At 52.7% G+C, this 22,400-nt stretch overlaps 1 protein-coding gene and 1 long non-coding RNA gene across 9 annotated transcripts in view; one reads left to right on the top strand and one right to left on the bottom strand.

Annotated features, from left to right (window-relative positions):
• NDRG4 (NDRG family member 4) overlaps nucleotides 1-17,361 on the bottom strand; it is a 41,256-nt gene extending 23,895 nt beyond the window's left edge. Inside the window, exon 1 of one of the 4 annotated variants that reach the window (XM_045076133.1) lies at nucleotides 17,213-17,361. Coding sequence is in view for 1 of the 4 variants with exons in the window: in XM_004744282.2 (XP_004744339.1) it covers nucleotides 16,612-16,648 (37 nt within the window). In the remaining 3 variants the exon portion in view is untranslated. Of the gene's footprint in view, nucleotides 1-11,677; nucleotides 11,703-16,611; nucleotides 16,770-17,212 lie in introns of those variants that run through there. The other 3 variants (XM_004744282.2, XM_004744285.3, XM_013052164.2) reach the window with 3 other exon arrangements.
• Nucleotides 16,863-21,988, top strand: LOC101674095. 5 transcript variants are annotated; one of them, XR_001178172.2, is made up of 4 exons: nucleotides 16,863-17,066; nucleotides 18,078-18,375; nucleotides 19,252-19,302; nucleotides 19,731-21,987. It is a non-coding gene; the product is annotated as an uncharacterized LOC101674095 (long non-coding RNA). The 5 variants fall into 5 exon arrangements; XR_001178174.2 differs by lacking the exon at nucleotides 16,863-17,066 and having other exon boundaries at nucleotides 17,556-18,375; nucleotides 19,731-20,602; nucleotides 21,166-21,988; XR_001178175.2 differs by lacking the exon at nucleotides 16,863-17,066 and having other exon boundaries at nucleotides 17,556-18,192; nucleotides 18,315-18,375.
• The last annotated feature ends 412 nt before the right edge of the window (nucleotides 21,989-22,400 follow it).

Raw genomic sequence — 22,400 nt, 5'->3', positions numbered from 1 at the left:
CTCCGGTGGTGCATTCTCTTCCCAGTGGTTTCCGGGGAAACCAGCTAACACAGGGCAGATGGGCTGTATTTTTAGAAAGGCATCCTCTCCCCTCCCCCCTTTCTCTCCCATCCTTTCTGATGTGTGCACACTCATCCACGGCGGAGGTGGGGGAGGGGGACGGGCAGCTGAAAGAAGAGCCCCCTCCTTGGAAAACTCTTCCCCCATTAGGACTTTTTTTTTTAGCAGCCAGTTTCCGGGAATAACTACCTCGACTGAACGCCCTGGCAGCACTGGGGTGTCCCTCCCCTCACCCAGGCCGGTTACGAAACCCTCCTCCCCAAGGATGGAGCTATTCAGAGGACTGAGAGTGGGCAGCACAGGGACAGATGGCCCAGGATCGTGGGGGCGGTGGGGAAGGGGGCTGGAGAGAAACCTGATAATCCAGGGAGCTGGGAAGGCGCGGCAGCCCCGGGAAAGCACAGGCAGCCCAGGGCCCAGCAGGTGGTGATGTGGGGCTGCAGACCAGAGACATTCCGACTGGGCTGGCATAGAGGCTTCTTCCCGGGGAAAGTTATGGTTAAAAAAAAAAGAAGAAAAAAAGAAAGAAAAGCACCTAGATGCTAAGTTAAAGGAAAATGTAATTCCTTATGAAGTCAACACATGGTACACCTCAAATGTTCATAATGTTAAACAGCAATTCTATCTCAGTTAAGCTGGGGATAGGAGAGAGATTCCCACCAACCTCCTGCAGAGGTAGCTGGGTGGGGGGGCTCAGGTGGTGGGGGTGGTGCATGGAGCTGGGGGGCAGCTGGGGGGATGACCCCAGGGGTCTGGGAAGCAACAGTGATGGTTCTTCTCACCCCCACCCTTTTTTCTCCCCTCGGATCTCTGACTCCCTAAGGGCAACCCAGCATGTTCGATCCAAACAAGCCTGGGACCATTCTAGCACTCCGCTTTCTTGCTCTCTCTGTGTTGAGGCCTGGAGTCATCGGAACACTGGCCGATACTTTTTCACTCGCTGCCTAGCTTTACTTTGGGCGAATCACGGAAAGGATGCTTATCTGCAAAATGGGAACCCAAGCGTTCCTGATTCCTCTGCCTGCCTCAGAGGTGCGTCAGAGACAACAGTCAGAAAATGCTTTTTCAAAGGAAGATTTTGGTACCCATTTGGATGAGACAAAAAGAATTGAGAATAGGGCACTGGGGGCTTCCTTTACTTCCTCTGCATACTGAAGGCAAGCCTGGAGCTCTTTTCCTGCTGTCTTCTGCTGGAGGAGGGATCCCTGCTTACTGGCAGGGAGACTACACTAATGTTCGCTATGGAGGGAAATGGCCTTTTGGCGTGACAGAGACCTGTCCGCACAGAGGAGATCCGGGACTGGTGACAGGGGCTCCTGGGCAGCATGAATGGGGGTAATCACCCCCATTCGCAGGGGTTTGGAGGAGTTTGGAGCCCTATAAACCCTCAGATGAGTTAGGGTTAAAAATACAGGGGCGCCTGGGTGGCTCAGTGGGTTAAAGCCTCTGCCTTCAGCTCAGGTCATGATCCCGGGGTCCTGGGATCGAGCCCCGCATCGGGTTCTCTGCTCAGCGGGGAGCCTGCTTCCTCCTCTCCCTCTGCCTGTTTCTCTGCCTACTTGTGATCTCTGTCTGTCAAATAAATAAATAAAATCTTTAAAAAAATATATATATATATAAGTGATTGGGGGTGCCCTCCTGGGTGGCTCAGCAGGTTAAGTGCCTGATTCTTGATCTTGGCTCAGGTCATGATCTCAGAGTGGTAAGGCTGAGCCCCGGTTTGGGCACAGAGCTCGCTCTCTGTCCCTCCCACCTCTCAAAAATAAAAAGATAAAAAAAATACATATATATGTAAGTGACTACTATGGTCATTCCTGAAACTATTCAATGTGTCCCTTAAAGTGATCAGCAGTAGCTACATCAACTAATAAAGCAATTTTGGAACGGAAACACTGCTCAGACAGTGGAAGGGCATGTCTGGAAATATACTGTGGGGAGCTTTGTTGTCTCAGCAACTGGGGACCCCTACAAGTATTAGGGTCCAGGAGCCAGACAGGACAAGGGTGCCATGCAGGGACAGTGCTGCATGATGAAGAATCACTCCCCACTCCAGGAAACCCCTCGCTGTCCCACTAAGCCACACAAGAACTGAAGCCGCAGAACGTTAAGACAGAGAATGAAGTCAGCATAGGCAGGAGAAGCCCTCCAGGTGAGCCACACCTTGTGGTGCAGGAAGAAACTGGACTGAGAGAGGAGGGGCAAGAGTGTGCAATGGTTTGTATTCTTTCAGCTCTAAGAGTGAGGGGGCCTCTGGCAGGTCATGGTCAAGGTCACAGTGCAAGGTGCCCTGTGGATACTGCATTCCTGAAAGTCCTAGTTATAAGATCCCATTATTACAGGAAAAGTCACAAGCAAATGAAGTAAGTCACAACCAGGAGCAGAGTCCGAGGGGGCCTGGCCAGCTCCACCAGGGGGAAGAGATCTGGGCCATGGACAATGACACTGCAGAGGGTGCGCTTGTGACGCATGTCCAAGCCTGTGCACCCAAGCGCCTTTCTACCAGTCTCCCCATGCCAGCAAAGTAGTTTGAAAAGAATCCCCAGAAACCAGGGGACAAGAAATTTCTGGAGGGACCCCAGAAAATGAGGAATTCTTCTTCCAAAGGCACTATCTAGGGAATTTGGAACCATACCCATAGCTGGCCCCTTCCAGCCCTCTCCCTGTCCCCATCCTGACCTCAAAAGGCTGGGACAGCACCAGGGGCAGAGCCTGGACAGGACGAGACCTTCCTTCAGCATCCCTGTTCCACGGATGAGAAAAGAGGAAGGCGCAAGGCGGGAGTGACAGGTCTAGGTCCCTTGTGGCAGATCCAGGAAGGGAACCCAGAGCCTGTGCTCTTGAACCCACACTCCATGTACCTTCTGCCTCCCTCGGGAGATGCCTGACAGCAGGATACGGGGGATGGCACTTATTGCTGGCCAACCCTTCTAGATCTTCTCTCTGGCCATGGTCCCTTGATTCATACCAGTCTGAACTAGGCCAGCTCTGTTTCCCCTTGATTTGGGCCTATGAATTCCCATTGCCCCATAACTGCAGCCACCCTAACAGCACACACCTTCATCCTTCCAGCACATTCCACTGGGCTTAAGGCAGCCATATGTGGATACTGACACTCACAACTGAGGTCCCCAGCAGACCCAGTGGACACATTGCTACCCACAGGAAGCACGTGCCTTTGCTTGTGCTGTTCTCTCCAGCCCGAAGGCCTTTCCCCATCACATTCCCTACATGACCCCAAAACCAATCACGAATCTTTTCTGAGAGCACCTGATATGTTTTTGTTGAATGAGGTGAATGACTGATTCTTCACTTTAGACTCCAAAGTATCGAAAGACAGATAGCATTTAGCGTGGGTGAGGGTGTGGAGAAACAGCACAGGGTTTTATAGACTCTGAGGTCCGATTTATATACTCTTGGTTGCACTGCAGTGGGCTCAACTTTATTTGGAGTGGAACTTGGTAGTTTATAAAAAATGCAAATATCTGTCAACTCTGCAAGTCTGTCTTTAGGTATTTATCCTAATCACAGGATACACTGTGAGGCAGGGTGTAAAAGGATGCATTGTTTGGAAGAGGAAAAAATAGGTGGAAACAACCCAAATGACTGTCAGGAGAATGGGACATCTACACCCCGAGCACCATAAGCTATTTAAAATATGCGGTATTTCTGTATTTCCGCTGAAATGGAGAAAGCATTCTAAAATACGCAGTCAAGATAAAAAGGGATATCACAGAATATTAAGTATAAACAAACCCATTTAAGCAAAACATATGTGCACCACAATACATATATTTGCAAATTTAAAAAAGAAAAAAAAGACAGGGGCTCCTGGAGGCTCAGTTGGTTAAGTGTCAGCCTTCAGCTCTGGTCATGATCCCAGGGTCTGGGGATCAAGCCCCACATTGGGCTCCCTGCTCAGTGGAGAGTCTGCTTCTCCCTCTCCCTCTGCCCCTCCTCCCTGCCTGTGTTTCTTTCTCTCTCCCTCAAATAAACAAATAAGATCTTTTTTTTTTTTAAGGTTTTATTTATTTATTTGACAGAGATCACAAGTAGGCAGAGAGGTAGGCAGAGAGAGAAGGGGAAGCAGGCTCCCTGCTGAGCAGGGAGCCCAATGCGGGGCTCGATCCCAGGACCCTGAGATCATGACCTGAGCCGAAGGCAGAGGCTTAACCCACTGAGCCACCCAGGCACCCCAAAAAATAAGATCTTAAAAAAAAAAGTCCTCACCTTTGTCAGGGGAGCTGTAAGAGTGCTTGTCTCTAGGGAAGGATATGGTTTGGAAGGTAGAGCAGGAGATTTTTACTGCACGCGGCAGATTTGATCAAATCTAAGATACCACTGATTCTAACTCACACTAACATTTTATGTATCGACAGACGTGAAAAAAACATTGCCAGTTCAGACATAACCCACCCCCCACTTTAAACATTTTATCCTGAAAGAATTTCAACTTTCTAGAGAAAGTGAAGAAAAAACAAAGCCCAGAAATTGCCCACACCCCCGTCACCCGGCTTCCCCTAATGTCATCATGCTACAAGACTGTAACACAACTAGGAGAAACTAGACAAGGCAGGAAACGAAACACTGCCACGATGTTGTGAAGTCGTCTACAGACCTTGCATCAGTTTCAACAGTTTTCCCAATTATGTCCCAATCCACAATCCATGTTGCTGGCAGTTCTTGTGGACTCGGGGACAGTCGTTCAGTCTGTCTCTGTCTTTCATGATGCTGACACTTGTGATGAACATGGATTGGTTACCTCTGCAAGACGCCCCTCCGTTCGGGCCTGCATGCCATTTCCTGAGGCTCAGGCAGAGGTTACGCATTTTTGGCAAGAACAGAACAGACACCATGTGCCCTTCTCCTCGCATTCCATTAGTAAGTAGGTGATGTCAGTCTGTTTTACTGCTGGGGATGCTGACCTTGACCCCTTGATTCAGGTCGTGTCTGCAGGTTTCTCTAAAGTTACTACTTTCTCTCTGTAATTAGTCAGTATCTTGTAGGAAGACACTTTCAGATTAGGCAACCTCCCGTTTCCCATCACAGTTTCCTCCACTAATCATAGTAGCCATGGACGCCTCTTGCCTATAGTTAATTACTGTCATGTTTTCTTAGGATACTTTTCTGTTTTGAGCATCCCTTCTCCATTCATTAATTGGAGTCCTCCTGTGAGAAAGAGCTCTCCTTTCTCTTCCATGTATTTCTTCATTCAATGACTCGCTTACATCCGTATGGACTCGGGGATAGTTATTCTATGGAGTGGGTTGTAATCCATTGCTATCATTATTTCATTGTTTAAACTGTGTCAGATTGGACCATTGCGGGGCGGGGGGTGGGCAGGGGTCCCTCCATGTTGGCTTCTCCAAGTTGGGTTCTTTAACTCACACCCATTACTTTCTGGGTAGCTTCTATTTTCTAGCCCCTTATGATGTTCAAAACTCACTTCGTATTTTCTCTGCCGGAATCCTGGAATCAACCGCTTCTCCAGGGAGCCCAGTCTCCTTGCATTGCAGGGTGCTGTTTAGAAACCAAGATTTAGGCACTAGGGATGCTCACCGCCACTGGAGTGCCACTGTTCTAGGGGGTCTCAACAGGCAGAGTTAGGATATGTATGTCAGTAAATTAACACACACACTTCTGTATCTATCTGAGTGTGTGTGCACAAATCTGAAATTTATACTGATATCTTCAATTCCCAATTCAACACCAGTTTTTTCTAAAGAAATTTTTCATTTTCATTTTTTTTTTAAAGTAGGCTCCACACCCAACATGGGGTTTGAACCCATGACCCTGAGATTAAGAGCAGCATGCTCAAAAAAAAAAAAAAAATTTTTTTTTCTAATTTCCCCCTTTTTTGTAATTTTTTTTCTGTCATGGTAAGAAGTCTGGCCCTCATCCTCCATAATATTTTTGCTTATTTGTTTACTCCTAGGATACACACAACGTAGTTATTTATTTTTTAAAGATATAATTTATTTCAGGCAGGGAAAGAGCAAGAGAGAGCATGAGTGGGGAGGGGAGGGCAGGGGAAGACGGAGAAACAGAGTCCCCCCTGAGCAGGAAGCCTAGTGCAGGGCTCCATCCCAGGACCCTGGGATCATGACCTGAGCTGAAGGCAGACACTTAACCAACATAGCCACCCGGGCATCCTCACAAAGTAATTTTAGAAGAGCTGCTCAGATAATGAGTTCTTATTATTCAGCAATCTTTGTACGTACTTTATCTAGTTTTTTGTCCTTTACTCTTTTAGACTCATACCCAGATTTTTAAACTTTTTGTTTCCTTGTTTGAGAAGGGGAGAAAGGTGGAGAAAAGCAGAGGGAGAGGGAGAGAGAGAATCTGAAGCAGGTTCCATGGAGCCTGACGCCAGGCTTGATCTCAGGACCCTAAGTCACGACCTGAGCCGAGATCAAGAGTCAGACGCTCAACAGACTGAGTCACCCAGGTGTCCCAGACCCATATTTTTAAAAGCATCAATCACTCTTGTAAATTAAAAAGGAATGTACACATGAAATAAGTTCTTTAAGGTTTTCCTAAAACCTTTCTACATTCACAGTCCGATGCCCCTGAGTCACTCTGTCTCAGAGTTGTTGCAGCCGCGTGCTGTTCCATGCAGTCCCCGCTCCTCTGACGTCAGCATTTGACATCAGGGCTTCCCTATCATCCCCAGGATTTTCCTCCCACTGAGAACTCGGAGGTGCGGAAGGCAGCAAGGACAGCTGCTGAGCCCGCCTCACCGACACAGACTGCATTTTAGATGTTCAAGTACGGAAAAGATACGTGTCTCGGAGTTGACATAACAGAACTCTTTCATAAAATTTCCTTCTGCTGAGGCTCGGCTTCTGCTGGAGCTCTGTTTCGGTGCACATCATGGCTCCAGGGATAAAACACAGACCTACTAAACCTCCAACCCCAGACCAGGACCAAGGAGAGATGGAATTAGAATCCCAGTAACAGGGCGCCTGGGTGGCTCAGTGGGTTAAGCTGCTGCCTTCAGCTCAGGTCATGATCTCAGGATCCTGGGATCGAGTCCCGCATCAGGCTCTCTGCTCAGCGGGGAGCCTGTTTCCCTCTCTCTCTCTCTGCCTGCCTCTCTGTCTACTGTGAACTCTCTCTGTCAAATAAATAAATAAAATCTTTAAAAAAAAAAAAAAAAAAGAATCCCAGTAACACATTCCATGTGGGCAGCTGCTGTAGGGAACCAATAAGAGTGTCCCACTGTGGCAGAGACTAATTGTCCACCAATATCAGCTCTCCCTGTCTTCCTTAAGTTTCCTTTCTTTTTTCTTAAACTTGGTATTCATTCACTCACTCATTCATTCATTTAATTATAGTATGCTCTACACCCATCCTGAGGCTTGAACTCACAACCCTGACATCCAAGAGCTGCATGCTCTACTGACTGAGCCAGGAGCCCCTACATCCCTACATTTCAGATGGGCAGGTGGATCACAGGAATAAAACTTATTTTTGACCACATGACAACATTCTGCCAATGAGATGTAAATGGAAACACGAGATTTAAAGGGAGGAGACATGCCATTCTTCAATCCACCCTCCTTCCTGCTGACTGGAATATAGATGTGACAGTGGGAGCTTCAGCAGCTGTTTTGGACCCTGGGGCAGGATATTAAAGAGTCTGGGTACCTGAGAGTCATGAAGCCATCATTCTGGGTGGCCTATCTTAAGATGCTGTTTATAAAATAAATACACTTTTATCTTGTCAGTCTATCATTATCTTGGGTTTTCTGTCCCATTCTGTTCAAACTATCTAAACATGGGACATTTTTCTTGGAGGCCCACCCTAACATGCTGAAGGAGCAGGAAGCAAAGGGAAAGGAAAGGGCTTGCCCAAAGGAAATCAGGGGGCTGCTAGAACTCAGCCAGAACTTGCAGCTTCCCCTTTCCTGTGGGCAGCATAATCCATGAAGCAGTCCTCTCTGTCGCTCTTCAGCAAGTGAGCCAGCTCCTTCTCCCTCACCCCTCATAGGCTCACAGTAGCTGTGCTGATATGGGTAACCATGACCTACCTTAATTAGCTGAAAAGCCCAGTTTGGCTTTTTTTTTTCCCCCCACAGATTCTCAAGCTGATTTAACACCAGTGCTTGAATTCAGCTGTGTATCTGCCTCATTTGGCAAGTTTCCCAGAAACCAAGATATACTTGTCCTGGATCTTTGTGCAAGATTTAAAGAGGTAAGCTAAGGCAACAAGCCTCGTCCAGCTCAAGGGGCTGCAATATGGTCTGAATTAAAGAGAGAGTAAGAAGCTTTCTTCCTGGGCATTTTCCCACAGGAAGCCCCGATCCCCCCACAATGCCGTCATGCATTAGTGTTTCCAGGAACAGCATTCCCCCAGCAGAGAAGGGCTCACTCCACGCGACTCCCAGCGTCTTTCCACTCCAGACACAACGTCTCCAGAAGGGGCCTTTGAGCATGGACCCACTCAATACCTAGGTCCCTTCTTCTCGTCATGGCACCTGGTTTCTCTTTGGCAGACATCCCCCCTGCTCTATTCTCAACCCGTGGGCTTCAGGTGTGGAGAACCACAGCTCCAGACACGTGGCTCAGACCAAAGTCTTTTTTGCATTCATTTATTCACCAGATACTGACTGAGCACCTACTGTATGCTGGGCACCATTCCAGGCACTGGAGACCATTACAGACAAGACATCCTACCTCTGGGGAACTTTCTAGTGGAAGCAGCAATTAACATGTCTGAGTAAATGAATACATAGTGTGTCAGATGCGCCAAGTTATCTGAGGAAGCGGTGTCAGAGAAGGGACCAGACGGCAGGTTTGGGGGGCTATGGTCTGAAGGGTGCACGCAGGTAAGGGAGAGGGCCCTGCGGATGTGGAGAAGCCCTCAGGGCAGAGAGAAGGGCAGAGGCTTGAGGCAGCCGTTGGCCTGACGAGTGCAGGTACATGCGAGGAACCCGGCATGGCTGGAGGGGCGGTGGCGGGGAAGGACCTGGGGACAGAGCAGTAAGGGCAGGAGCATCAGACCATATTATGCCTTGAATGTTGTTGGAAGAACGCTGGTTTCTCTGAGTGAGGGGCCCTGGAGCCTTCTGGAACTTTAAAGACACCTTCTACCTGCTCTGTGTGGAGCAGAAATGGGGGTGGGAACATGGAGACCAGCTGCAGAGATCCAGAAGAGACTCGAAAGTGACAGTGGAGGTGGAGAAGTCCTCCGATTCTGGGTGCGTCCTCAAGGCAGGGCCGGTGGGGGCTGTGGGCCACTGGACGTGAGGCATGAGGGAGGGACAGGAGTCAACAGTGACTTGGGTTTTGCTCTGAGCTATTGGAGGAAGACAGCTGGGAACAAGAGGCTGGGGGACAGCTTGGGGACAGGTGTAACCTTGAGTGGATGGAGCTGCACCTGTCTGGGCTGCTGACATCACCACAGAGTTGGGGCCCAAACTCATGAGATGGGATGGGGCCAGCTAGGGGGTGACTGAGCCCAGAGAAAGGAGAAGAGGGGAAAGCAGGCGTGAGGCAGGAGACGGGGGCTGGGAACCGTGTGAATGCAACAGAGGGCCTGGCCTCAGAGACAGACAGGAAGGGCTGTGAGCTCCAGTCAGGGCCAGGCCCTTGCTGGCCTCCTTAGGGGTAGAGAGGTGATGAGAAGGATGGTCTGCGAGCCTGCCGCCATCTTGCCATCTTTTTTTTTTTTAAGATTTTATTTATTTATTTGACAGACAGTCATCACAAGCAGGCAGAGAGGCAGGCAGAGAGAAAGGGAAGCAGGCTCCCTGCTGAGCAGAGAGCCCGACACGGGGCTCCACCCCAGGACCTTTGGGATCATGACCCCAGCTGAAGGCAGAGGCTTTAATCCATTGAGCCACCCTGGCGCCATCTTGAGGCAGGGCCTGACTTAGAACCTAACCAGCTCAAAGGACTAACAGGCAGGAGTTGGGGGGAGGGGAGAGAGTCTGGTGGCCCTGTGTGCCCTGGGTCCACTGTGCTGTACAGAGACTCCCAGTCCCCTCGGTGTCACTCTATGTTCAGTTTCTGCAAAGAAGAGTCCTCACACAACGTCTACGGTCTTCTCCCCCACATGGTCCAGTGCTCACACAGGGGCCGCGGGGCCCGGGTCGGGGAAGGGAGGCTCACAGGCTTGGAGGCAGGAGTTCACCTCCACACTCGAATGACATCGGCACGGTCCACTCCAGCTGCTCAGGGCTTTTTCAGCCCAGCACACCTTGGGGCCTCCAGGCCTCCTAGATGACCACTTCAGATCGCAAGGGACTTCTGGGTGGCCATAACAGCCCCCTCCACCCTGTCCCAGGATGCCAGCAAATATTCTGGAAGTGGCTAGGCCTCTGGGAGAGGTGGGCTGAGAGCTCTCACCGTAGGCACGAGGGAAAGCACGTGCGAGGACTCAGGGTTTCTCCAGGCAGCGGGTGGACGGGATTCTCCAGGCAGCCTCGTGGACATCCAGCAAGCCGCCCTGCTCCACTCCCACGCCCCGGGCCCCAGCACTCCATCTCTACTCCTCAACACAAACACAGGGAAGACTTCGGGTACCCTCAAGCCCGGCCCCCGGAGCAGAGTGTCAGGAAACGCTCGCGGCTGCACAGAACAAGATCCTGGCTACAAACTGCGGACTTGGCTATGGGAACCACCCGCCCCCCCCCCCACCAGACTAACTAGATTACAGGCCAGAAAGAGTCCCCCAGCAGGCTAGGGTCCCCCCATCGCACCTGCCAGAGACAGGGTGCATCACCAGGCACACAGCACCTGCCTGGCCTTGTCTCTCCCAAAAGGTGAACTGAAAAAGCACTTAGATCCTCCAAGGCATTTGTTGTGGGGCTTACGATGTGCCATCGCTCTGGCTGGAGCGTGCCTTTCATCTGTGGTATGGGGTTTCGAGCGCTTGATGACTACGACCAGAGCTCTCTGTCCCCATGCAGAGAGGGGTTCGTGTCAATGCTCATGGGGTGGTCTTCTGCTTACAGAACAGCACCACGGCACTCTCACCTGACCCTGCCGGCTCGACAAGGGGTCACGGGGCTGGGGCTGATCAGAACCAGCTTCCCCCAACCAACCCCACGGTCTGTCTACCCCCCCATGCTGCCAGACTCTGCAGAGGCTCCGAGTCGGCTCTGCACGCCAGACCTGGGTTCCTGGGCTGCTTTAGCCAATCACCACCATCTCGGAAGCTTTAAACAAGACTTATTTATCATCGTATCATTCTGGTGGTCAGAAATCCAAACTCCATCACACTGGGCGGAAATCAAGGTGTTGGCAGGACCATTCTTCCTCCGGAGGTTCCAGGGGGAGAATCTGCTTTCCTGCCTTTTCCAGCTTCTAGAACCCTCTTCCTTGTGCTCCTTGACAGATGGCCTGTCCTCCACCTTCAAGGCCAGGAGCATGCAAGGGAGGAGTCTGGGTGCCCCCGTCACCTTCTTCCACACTCTGTGGTCAAATCCCCCTCTGCCCCCCTTCCCCGTAAGGATACATGTGGTGCATTTAGGGTCTACCTGGCTATTCCAGGAGAATGACCCCATCTCAGGTGCCTTAACTGAATCACACCTGCAAAGTCTCTTGTCCTAGAAGGTAACATTTCTAGGATCTAGGGGTTAGGATCTGAGTATCTTTGGGAGCCGTTACTCACCTAACGCATCCCCCGCCCGTGCTGTGGTCTGGCCGTCCTTGTGTGCGTCTGACTGTTGACTGCGCCCAGGGTGACTTTGGTGGCTTTCTCCTCCCTGCACTTACGGAAAACCGACTTCAGTATCCACCTTGAAGGACGGCTCTGCCCTCAAGTTTTCCAAGAACACTCCCTCCCTAGCCCTGGACTTCAGCTCTTCCTCTGAGTTCCCACTGGGTTGATTTCATCAGAATCCCAGCATTTAGCACTTTCCCCTCTGCGTTTGTTCATTTTTAGTTTTTAAAAATAGAACTCGAGTTTCATGTAACACACATTCCCTGAGAAAAGTCAGAGACACAGAAAAGAAAAAAAAAGTAAAAAGCACATAGAATCCCTACTCGCCGAGGAAACCACCGTTGACATTTTTCCTTATGCTCTTTCATCATTTTTCACTGCTGATCAACATGCTGAAGAGGGATTTTTCTAAAAACAAACAAACAAACAAAAAACCCCTGCACTGTTTGGAAACATATTTGGGGACTCTGGAGCCAGATATCCTGGTTCAAATTCCAGCTAGCCACTCACCATCTGTGTGACTTATGGCAAGTTATTTAACCTCTCTGTGCCTCATTGGCCTTAGCTCTAAAAAGGAGGAGATAATAGCGCATGCCTGCAAGGGTTGTTAGAATACACAGAAAGTGCTCAGGGCTGGGCCCAGCACGTGCCAAGTGCCGTACAGGTGTGAGCTGTCATCACTGTTATCATTATCATTAGGAATGTAGGGGAACGTTTGCTCAGGTGGCCCAATCACCTTAGGTAGCATGATTTGCAGCTGCTGGGCTTCCCTGGTAGGACGGCACTCGCATCCATTTATCCTCTCTGCTGTTAGGCACTTACATTGTTCCGGTTTTTTTTTTTTTCTTCTTCTCTAAACAACTACAGGATAAACATCCTTGAACAAACACCTCTGCACACATCTTTATTTGTTCCTAAAAATTCAACTGCTGAGTCACAGATCACACATGTGTTTGAACTTCTGATACATCACTGCCAAGTGCCCTTCATAAAAGTTGCCCCTCCCCCAACCTGGGGCCCTGGGCCAACTCTAAAGTCTCTTCTGCCTGCAGACTAGCCTCCCTACCTGTCTGGGTGTCCCCCACACCCACCCTTGCAGTTCCCCTGCCCGCCCCGGCGAAATCGCGACGTTTGCTGAAATGGATAAACGGGAGATGAGGTTTGGGGATCCTATTTTCAGCCTCCTGGGATAAATCTATGCTTCTCATTTTCCCCCACATGTAAAATGTGGGTCAACACACCTGCCAAGACTCAAACACTATTTAAAGGTCGTCTACGAAATTGTGTGGGACTACATATTCCATGCATTAAAACGACACTGAAATTCCAGACAGAACAGGCAAAAGTTTGGCTTTTTAATCACACATCAAGTGATTAAATTTGGGCATTTTTAAGCCACTTCCAGCATCCAATATCAAGGCTCCCAAGGGACCACACTAGGGTCCCAAATCCGCCCTGTTAGAGCTCTCTCTGGTCTCTAAGCCACCCTGGAGGCATACTGTTTGCGAACAAATGCACACGAGCCATCACCTTCTTCTGCGCAAGCAGATTGATGGCCCGCTTGCCCCCACCACAAAAGGCACGGAGAGTCTGCCTTCGAGGACGGTAGCAAGTTTGTGCGTGGGCCTGGCAGCGTCCTGGGCTCCTTTTCATGGTGGTCATGAGGGACGGCCCCTATTCCCATTTTGCTGGCCAGGAGACTGAGGCTCAGAGAAATTAAGAATTTTCTGAGGAGCTGAGAAAAACAAAGGAGAGCCTGACATTACATTCTCTGGTCGCCAAATCCCTGCCCTCCCGACCCGTCAAGACACCGAGGGCGTCTGGAAAATGCTGGTCACCGTGGGCATCGGTCCTCTGTGAGACTTCCTAGAACGGCCCCTACCACCCACTTCTCTCTGCAACAAATAGACATGCTCAGGCTCCGTGTGACACCTTCCGGACACCTTCCTGACCCCACAGGAGAGGGGCACCTGGCTTTCCGCACCTGATGTCAGAGCTGTGATGTCACTCCAGATGCTGTGCCCCAAATTGTCCCATGTGACAGGAACCTGAGATCTTAGCAGAGTCCCTCAGGGGCACACCTCAGGGCAATCAGGATTGTGTGGAGAAGCCAGAGAAAGAACTGGAACATTCCAGAAGACGAGACCCCAGGACATGGAAAAAACTTGGGGACATCAGCCCTACAACTACCATTTGCTGACTGCCTGCCGGACACTGCCCTCAGCATTCATGCCTGTTCTCACAGCTCACTGCTGAGGAACACAAGCAGGTAGGTGCTGTGATGATCCCATTTTACAGATGGGAGCAGTGTAGAGCAGCTCAGAGACTGGCCCGAAGCCAGGCAGTCTGAACACACAGGATGACTCAGGACTCAGGGCCGCAGCTGAGCTCCCCCTCTTCCCAGCTATATGAAGGGACTGACCTCACTGGGAAAATGGGCATACTAACAAACGGGGAGAATGTGAAAACTATAAACAAGCTGGAGAAGTAGGCATTCAGCCAACAGGTTTAATGAATCATTCGCTAATGCTGACGTGGGGGGCAGGGAGTTACAGGTCTCTAAGAAATTATCCTGGAGACATATCAGATGGACAGGCTAGGTGTGCCCGGGTTCCGCCGACAATTATGGGGCACTTGCTGTATGCCTCCACAATAAACTGGGCACTGTGCTGACCTTGACCTGCTCATCATCCGACGGAAGAGGCGGGTCAAAATCTCACAGATGCAGGTGAGCAGGGTAAGGTGGAGTAGGGACAGAACCTAACTTCCTAGGGGCCAACCAGCCAGGGGAAGGTGGGGGGGAACTCTCCATTACAGGAACAGCAAAGATTAAGGAACCAGAAGGAAGATGAAGCCCCAGAGATGCCCACTGGGGCAAGGCCCCTCACCTGTGCTACCTCAGAGAGCCTCATGCCGACTCTCAGAGGAAGGGGTCAGAAGTTCCATCTCTAAGAGGAGAAACGTGAAGTCAGAGAGGTTAAGCTGGGGAGCAGTGGGGTTGGGATTTGAACACTTGTCTGTGGGACAAAGAAGAAGACAGGAAGGGGTTGGGGGAATGGCTGCAAAGACCACAAGGCAGAGAGTGAAGGGATGCACTGGTTTTCAGGCCCTGGTGAGAGATGCAAGGGTGGGGGCCTGTGACCCACAACAACAGTGTGACAGTGCCTAAAGGGATCCTGTTCCAGCTGGCCAGCAGGGAGGGCGGGGGAGGAGGCTTACAGAGTCTGCCAGAATGCTCAAGCCTGTCTGATGAGGGAGGGAGGGGCCCTGACCCCAGTACTCAGGAGGTAACAGCGCACTGCCCCTGGGACCCCAAAGCTGGACCCCCCACTGGAGCCCCCACACATGCCTCCTGAGAGCATTCTTCCTCCAGGCCCTTCTGAAGCCAAAGACGGGAAGGGGAGGATCCAGAAGTTCTGCCTTCCATGTAGGGCTCCAACACCCACGGGCTTGTAAAAACTTCCCTCAAGGGCATTAGCAAGTGCAGTGGCCTGTGCAGTTCCCTTTAAAGTCCTGTGGGCTGGCCGGCCTCAAGTGAGCTCTACAGGGAAAAGCTCATAAGGGAGGGGAGGGCTAGCACGGGTGGCTAACTGGGCTCAGAGGTGGCCCCGCTGAGCACCTGGGCAGATTTTCCAGCGCTTCCCTTGTGAGCCTGTCATGAGCTGCAGGTGAGTTAGCTCTCACTCACAGCCGGAAAGTGCACCAGACCTCCTTCCCCCCTGTGCCGGCCCCTCCGCATCACTCCCAGGGCCTGTGTATGAGCAGGTCTCTCCATCTGCAGCCTGGAATGCCACCTCTCTCTCCAGTAACAGAAATGGTCTTTTAGGGTCCAGTTCAAACACTGCCATGTGCTCAAATCTCTCTGCTTCCCTCCAGCAACCTCAGACTCCAACCTGTTTCCTAAGTGCACCCCCACACTGCTGCCCCCTTCGCTGTCTTGTACCAGGGTTCCTGTGCTCTGTTCTCTTGCACCAGACGGTTTCAGTCCTGGAGGTCAGAAACCAAAGCCTGCCAGGTGCCAAAGGACTGGTACAGGACACAGATTCCCCCCCCCCCCAGTACACACTGACTGAGCACCTCCACCATCCAGGCCCTGGGACTGGGGCAGGGGGGTCCAGGATGTTTCCCTTTCTAGCCCCCTTCCCCCTGCCTGAGTCTCTATGACCTCATGCCTGGGAGAGCTCTCCCACCTTCCAGATGCCAGCTCCCTTGTCCCTGCTCTCTGTTCTGCCTCCACTTCTGGGCATACCCAGCGACCTCTGTTGATCTCCAGCCACAGCAACCTGGAGGTGGTTTCCACGGGGCCCCAAGGCCCAAGGTCCCCGCCAGCTCGGTCCCATCTCGCTTCCCACTTCCCAGACCACTTGGCCTCTACTCCCAGGAAGAAACTTCTCTTGCTAGGGAGAGGCGCTCAAATCGTCGCGGCGGAGCAGGAAATAAGAGGCCTTTGGCAGGGGTCCTGGTGAGAGCCCAGAGAGCTTTTTTTTTTTTTTTTTTTTTTTTTTTTTTTTTTTTTTTATAGGGGACACTGAATGGAAGGCAGGGGCTCTGAGCTCCCTTTCGATGACTTGACTAGTGCTCGGCTAGTCGGAGACTCCAAGGGGCCACTCCCCTGGCCCACGCTCTGGCCGGCGAAACGCCGGCCCCATGGGCTGGAGCACAGCCAGGCAGAGCATAGCCCCACGTCCTCTCCCGCCGCCGGGCTCCGCACAGGAACAGACCTCGCACAAGCTCGGAATCAGCTGGCAACCGCACCCCCTCCTCCAGCTTGAGCCCAAGCCGCCCCAAACCCCGGCCGGCGCGCGGGGCTCCCGCTCCAACTCGGAAAGTGGCGGGCGGCGAGGGCCGCGCTCCGGGGCGGCCGCGGGCAGAGCCGGCGGTACCTGTCAGCAGTTCGATCTTGTGTCCCAGCACCTTCATCTCCGCGCTGCGGCGTCGGGGAGCGCGCTCTGCCGGGCCGGGAGAGGAGCGCGGGAGGCGAGGAGCGGAGCAGCAGGAGAGCCAGGAGCGAGGCAGGCGGAGCTGCCGGGAGCCAGGAGCGCTCTCGCCGCCCCCCCTCCTCGCCGCGCTCCCCCTCCCTCCAAAACGGGTTAAAAAAATCCACCAATTGCACGACCGCGCACCCCTAAAAGGCGCGCGCCGCCACCTGGTCGGGGTAAGCTCCGGGAGGCGGAGGGAGCGCGCCGGGTGGGTGCGGGTGACACTCCCGGCGGCGGCGGGCGGGGGGCCCCGGCGCCTGTAGCCCTAACAAAGAGGACTTGCCGCCCGCTCCTCCCCCACCGCGACACCCGGGGGGTCCCCAAGCCTGGCGGGAAAGGAGGGAGGGGGCGCCACTCTCGTAAGCAAAACGTGGCGGGAGCGAAGGGGCGCGCGGCTGGCGAGTCTCGGGGCCCGCGGGGAGGAGGCTCCGGGTGGGTGGACTGGCCTCAGCCGCCGCGGCAAGGGGGGAGTGGGGGAGAAGGGCCGAGGGCGCCGCCGACTCACCGAGGGTGATATGAGCGAGACAGACGCGCAGGCGGGGAGCGGGGCCTCGGCGCCGGGGCCGCCAACGCGCGGGTGCAGGTGCGGGCAGCCGGGAGCCCCTCCGCCGAGCTGCCGCTGCGGGGGGCGGGGGCCGGGCTGGGGGCGGTGCGCCGCGGGGGGCGTGCCCACGTGGGTGTGGCGGGCGTGGGCGCCCCGCCGGCTGCCTGGGCCCCGCGGGCTGGCCGCGCCCCAGGCGGTCCCGGGCGCTGGGTTTCCACCTCCTGCGGTGGCGGGAGCGCCCAACGGGCGTCGGGGGGGAAGGGGCCCCGCCGCTGAGTGCCCGCGGGGTGCGGTGGAAGGCCCCCGCCCGCGCACCCCGCTTGTCCCCCTGCGGTCGCGCGGCGTCGGGCTCCGGGGAAGGGGGGAGACCTTGTGTCCGTCTTTGTTTAGATTCCCGAGGGGAAGCCTGGCCAGCCGGTGGGGACAGCAGCCTCCGTCAGCCCCGGCGGCTTGGCCCCACCCGCCGCCTCCTGGGAGCCGATCGGGAAAAGCCCTGGGGGATCGGAAAGAACCTGGTGCTCAGGGGCCCTGGAGCCTTGTCCAGGTTTCAGAGCCCCAGGGTTTCCTTGGGGGAACTCGTGGGGGGTGATGATCTCCCGGTAAAGGTGTTCTGGGCCCCCAGGGTCCCGCTCAGAGTGTCAGCGTCTCTGCTCTCCTCAGGGAGGGGAACTGGCCCAGCCCTGTCTTCCTCAGGCTGACTCTGGTCTGACCCAGTGACGTTGCTCTCACCTGTCACTCCAAATGAGGCAGCGCCAAAGCCCCTAGATGGAGTCCAACTGTAGGGAGAATGGAAATCTAATGACCTGAATGAATTTACTTGGTCAAGACAGCCCAGAACAGTGCTTGTGGAGACGGCAAGGTGGCTCTGTTGAGGCCCTGCTGGTGACCTTGCTCAGGGATCTGCCTTCTCCGGGATTCCAGCCTATTTTTTTGCAGAGCCAGTGAGTTGGACCAGTCATCTGGGAGATCCAGGATGACATTGGGTGGGAGGTCAAGAAGATCCTACAGCACTTCCTCCCCTTCGTCTGGGCTGGCTTGGGCTAAGGTCATGGCTTTCCCTCAGCTCCAGGCTATGTTGGAGTCTGCCAGGGCATTGAACTGACTCTTCTGCCTTGAAGAAACCGGTAAGACTTGGCCGCCTGAGATGGGGTGCATGCTCCTGCTTGGGGTACAGTATAAGAATCACATGGAAGGCAGCAAACTTGGGTTCTCCTTACAGCCCTGGGGCTCACCTTGGGGAAATCCCTGCCTCTCACCTTCCACTTTTGTGAAGGGGATGGGTGATGTCAGTGGTGACAGAGTGGCCCCGTGTGACCAAAACATCCAGGAGACTGTGGTTCTATATATACAAGTCTGGAGCCAGTCCTTAAGAGCACAGGCTGAGTGGTTAATTTCCTGGCTGTGTGATGTCCAGCAAACTACTCACCTCTCTGAGCTTTCGTGCCATATTCTGAAATTGGGGTGATGAACTTTCATAGGGTTCTTGTAACAATTAATTAATGGGGGGGGGCGCCTGGGTGGCTCAGTCAGTTAAGCTTCTACCTTTGGCTCAGGTCATGATCCCAGGGTCCTGGGATGGAGTCCCGCGTTGAGCTCCCCGCTCAGTGGGAGGACTTCTTCTCCTTCTGCCTGCCACTCCTCCTGCTTGTGCTCTCTCTGTGTGTCAAATAAATTTTAAAAAATCTTTAAAAAAGAGTTAAATGATGGCTCATAAAGAAAATGCTTAATGTGGGGTCTGACACGTGGTTTAAGTGATCACTGAATAGTTGCTGTTATTGATGATTAAATTGTTATGATTGTATTAGAGATTCAGGCTACCCTGAGTTCTGCCCTTTTTAATAAATTCACATCTAGTCATCAAACAAACCTCACTGTGGATATTCTAGTAACATAATTCATGGGGCCTGTTCTGAATTCCTTGAAGGGAACACAGGCCCCAGGAGGGTCTCAGTGCTGCCTAACAAAAGCGTTGACACTATGTCATGTCTGTCTGTGTGCAGAATGGCATCTGCCATGGCCTTGAACTGGGACACACGATCCAGGAGGCTCAGGTAATTCATGAACCCCAGGTGGGGTAGGTTACAGGTTTGAACCCTTAAAAGTGGATACTTAATTGATGGTGAAGAAATATAATTGCAAGAACCCCTACTCCCCACCCCTGAGGCGAGGGGCTGTTGCACCAAACATAGGTGCTTAACTTGGGGAACCAGCAAGTAGAGGGGGCCCCGGCCCCTTCTGGATGGGATGGTAGTCATGCCAGGAAAGGAGGAGTCCCTGCTGAGTCAGCAGAAGGGCCAGCTCTCAGTCCCTTCTGCTCTTGGGCTCCCTTCATCTTTAACACACTGTGCCGGAGGCAGTGCTGTTTGAGGACGGGCCAGATGGCAGGGCTTTGAACAGAGGAGGGCAGAGCCCGGCAGAGGGCCAAGCTGGTGGCTGGGACTGGGGCCTCTAAGACGCATCCCCTGGCCTTGCTCCTAAGGACCTGAAAGGTGTTGCCTGAGTCACTGCCTTTGCTGGACTTCCCCTCTGCCATCTGTAAAATGGGCAGAAGAGCAGCCTGCACCCCTGCTGGAGACGAGACACAGCCTTTCTGAAGATGCCTCTGAGTCTTGTTTCCCCATCTGGAAATTCCAGCTAATGCAGCAGTCTCGGCAGCTGCAGCAAATAGAGCCTGACGATGGCCAGTTGAAGCAGAAAAGCCTTTGCCAAAAGGAGGGCAGGCAGCTCTGGCCCAATGCGGCAGCATTGGTCTGGTGTCAAAGCCACCACTGCCATCCGTGGGCACAGCTGCTGCAGTTGGCACTGCCCATGGACAAGGACACCAGGCACTCCATCCAGCGGGACCATGGCTGCCTCTGAAGCTTCAAGTGCTGCTGCCGCTGCTTCTGTGTCCTCGTCAGCATGGTCTCCCATGTGGCCTTGTCTTCCTTGTGCCATTCATTTCTAAATCATGGTCAAGCATGCGCGTGTCTGATCGGAGGTGCCCAGAGCAGGTCGTCTGCCAAAGCTGCAAGGGAGGCTGGGAGAAGACGCTCTGTGATCCTCTCGAAGGAGGTGGGCTCTGCCTTGTAGGAAGGGCAACTCAGGTGCTGGTGGCCAAAAGCCTGACGGTGTGCGCTTCCGACCACAGGGCACATGTGAAGCCGCGATGAGGCCACCATGTGGGGAACACAGCAGCTCAGGTTGCTGAGATTCACGGTGCTGCAGGTCTACAGTGTCCACGGTGGTGCACCTCCATATTTCAAGTCTTTGATTTTTCAGCAGGTGAAAGACGAAAGGACCTTGAAAGCAGTATGGCTTGCTGCCCTTCCAGACGCAGAGGCAGCTCCGGTCCTGTTGCCAGGAGGACAGGTGACTGGGTTTTTCCATTGTGGTGATGAATTGGGCTGAGTCACCATTCCTCTCCAGTCCCCTCGTGACCATGACTGGAGCAAGTAGAAAGTAAAGTAAAAGAACTAGCAGGTGGGGTCGGAGGCACAGAAGAGCCTGGGGCCACGGAAGCTTGCTCTCTTGGCAGGGAGGGTGAGGCAGGAACCACCCCCACCCCCCACTCACACTCTCCACTCACTGTGAGCCAAAGGGCCTCAGGGGGAGAAGAGTGGATCCTTTCTCTTCTTTTATGGGGTTGGTTGAGTGCCTCTTTGGTGCCAAGACCTGTGCTGTGGAGTGCACTGGTGAACCAGAGCGAATCAGGTTTATGCACTGATGGAAGAAACCAGCTTAGAGTCCCATAATCTAGGTACTAGGCCAACTCTGCTAACATGCGTGATTGAGGTTAGCATGCAGTATGGTGGGGGCCTGCAGGAGTCAGCAAGAGCTTCCTGGAGGAAGAGGCATCTGAGAGGTGGAAAGTCAGCGGATGGAGATGGAAAAAGGGATGATGGGGGAGACACCACCCATCCTTCCTCCATTAGGTCAGCCAGGCCTTCCACAAAGCTCAGGGAGGCTCAGAGCTCAACCCTGCCAGGAGTTCCTGAAAGGAGGTCGAGAATGCAGGGTGTGTGTGAGCAGAAGGTAAAGAACCAGGAAGTGGGTGAGAGTGAGTGTCAGGCCTCAGCCTGGATCTGGAATTTCAGCGGGCACCAGATTACCTGCTCCCTGCTCCTGGGACACCCTGGACCACGCACTGGCAATGTTGCTGCCCCCTTTCTTCCCTGCATGCAAAGACCCACTCCTGCAGGACCAGTTCTTGCTCTCCAGGTAACTCTGGACACCCTACCATCTCCTCCCCCACCCCAGAGGGCAGCAGGACCCCTCCCCACCCCACCCCCCACCGGAAGTCTCACCAGACACACAGAGCCTGAGTTTGTGCTACGTCAAGACAAAGGGTGGATCTGGCAATATTATTTAAAAATTCTAGTAGTCCTAATAGAATTTAAGAATTCTAATTAAAAATTCTAATAAAACTTATAAGATGCAGAAGGAAAATTAAAATCTCTCATAATGCCATTGTCTAAAGATAACCAGTGTTAACATGTTAATATCTTGGGGGTTGATATCCTTCAGCAGTTTGTGTGTGTGTGTGTATGTGTGTGTGTGTGTTATCCCCCAAAGAATCATACTGCCTGTATTATTTTTGCTGCTCTTTTTTCCCCTTGCCAGTATATCATGAACATTTACCCCGATAAAAGTTATTCTTCTACAACGTAATCACAATAGCTATATTATCTTTACTGTGTGGGAGTGTCATTATCTCCTTGGCCAGTCTCAATCACTAGGCATTCAGGATGTTAGCAAGTTTTCATTATTGAAAGCTTGTTGCAAGCAATCCCAATCCTCCCAAAGACAGCTTTGCCCACATCTCTTGGATGACCTCCTAAGGTCACTCTGCAGCCTCGTTTTGCCTGGCTACTTGGTCTCTGTCTTCTGCCAATGCCAACCCATCCATCCTCAGACGGGGGACAAGGCATGCCTAAAAGCCCTCATTGTCTTCACACCTGTGCAAGTTTTGGGGGGCATTCAGTGAAACTGATGAACTGGTTGCCAGCCCTCACTTTCCTGATTGTGCCAGTATCATTTTAAAGCCAGAGGTTTTGATCTTGTAAAATATTACCATTGCAGAATGCTGAGTGAAGAATACACAGGACCTTTCCTTTGGCAACTTCATGTACTTTTTTGCAACTTCCTATAAATCTATAATCATTTCAAA

The sequence above is a fragment of the Mustela putorius genome, unplaced genomic scaffold (assembly GCF_011764305.1).
Source record: "Mustela putorius furo isolate JIRA1106 unplaced genomic scaffold, ASM1176430v1.1 tig00000174_pilon_pilon_pilon, whole genome shotgun sequence".
In the NCBI taxonomy this organism is placed as follows: Eukaryota; Metazoa; Chordata; class Mammalia; order Carnivora; family Mustelidae; genus Mustela; species Mustela putorius.
The sequence above is the reverse complement of the archived record's forward strand: the minus strand, read 5'-3'. Positions and strand labels throughout refer to the sequence as shown.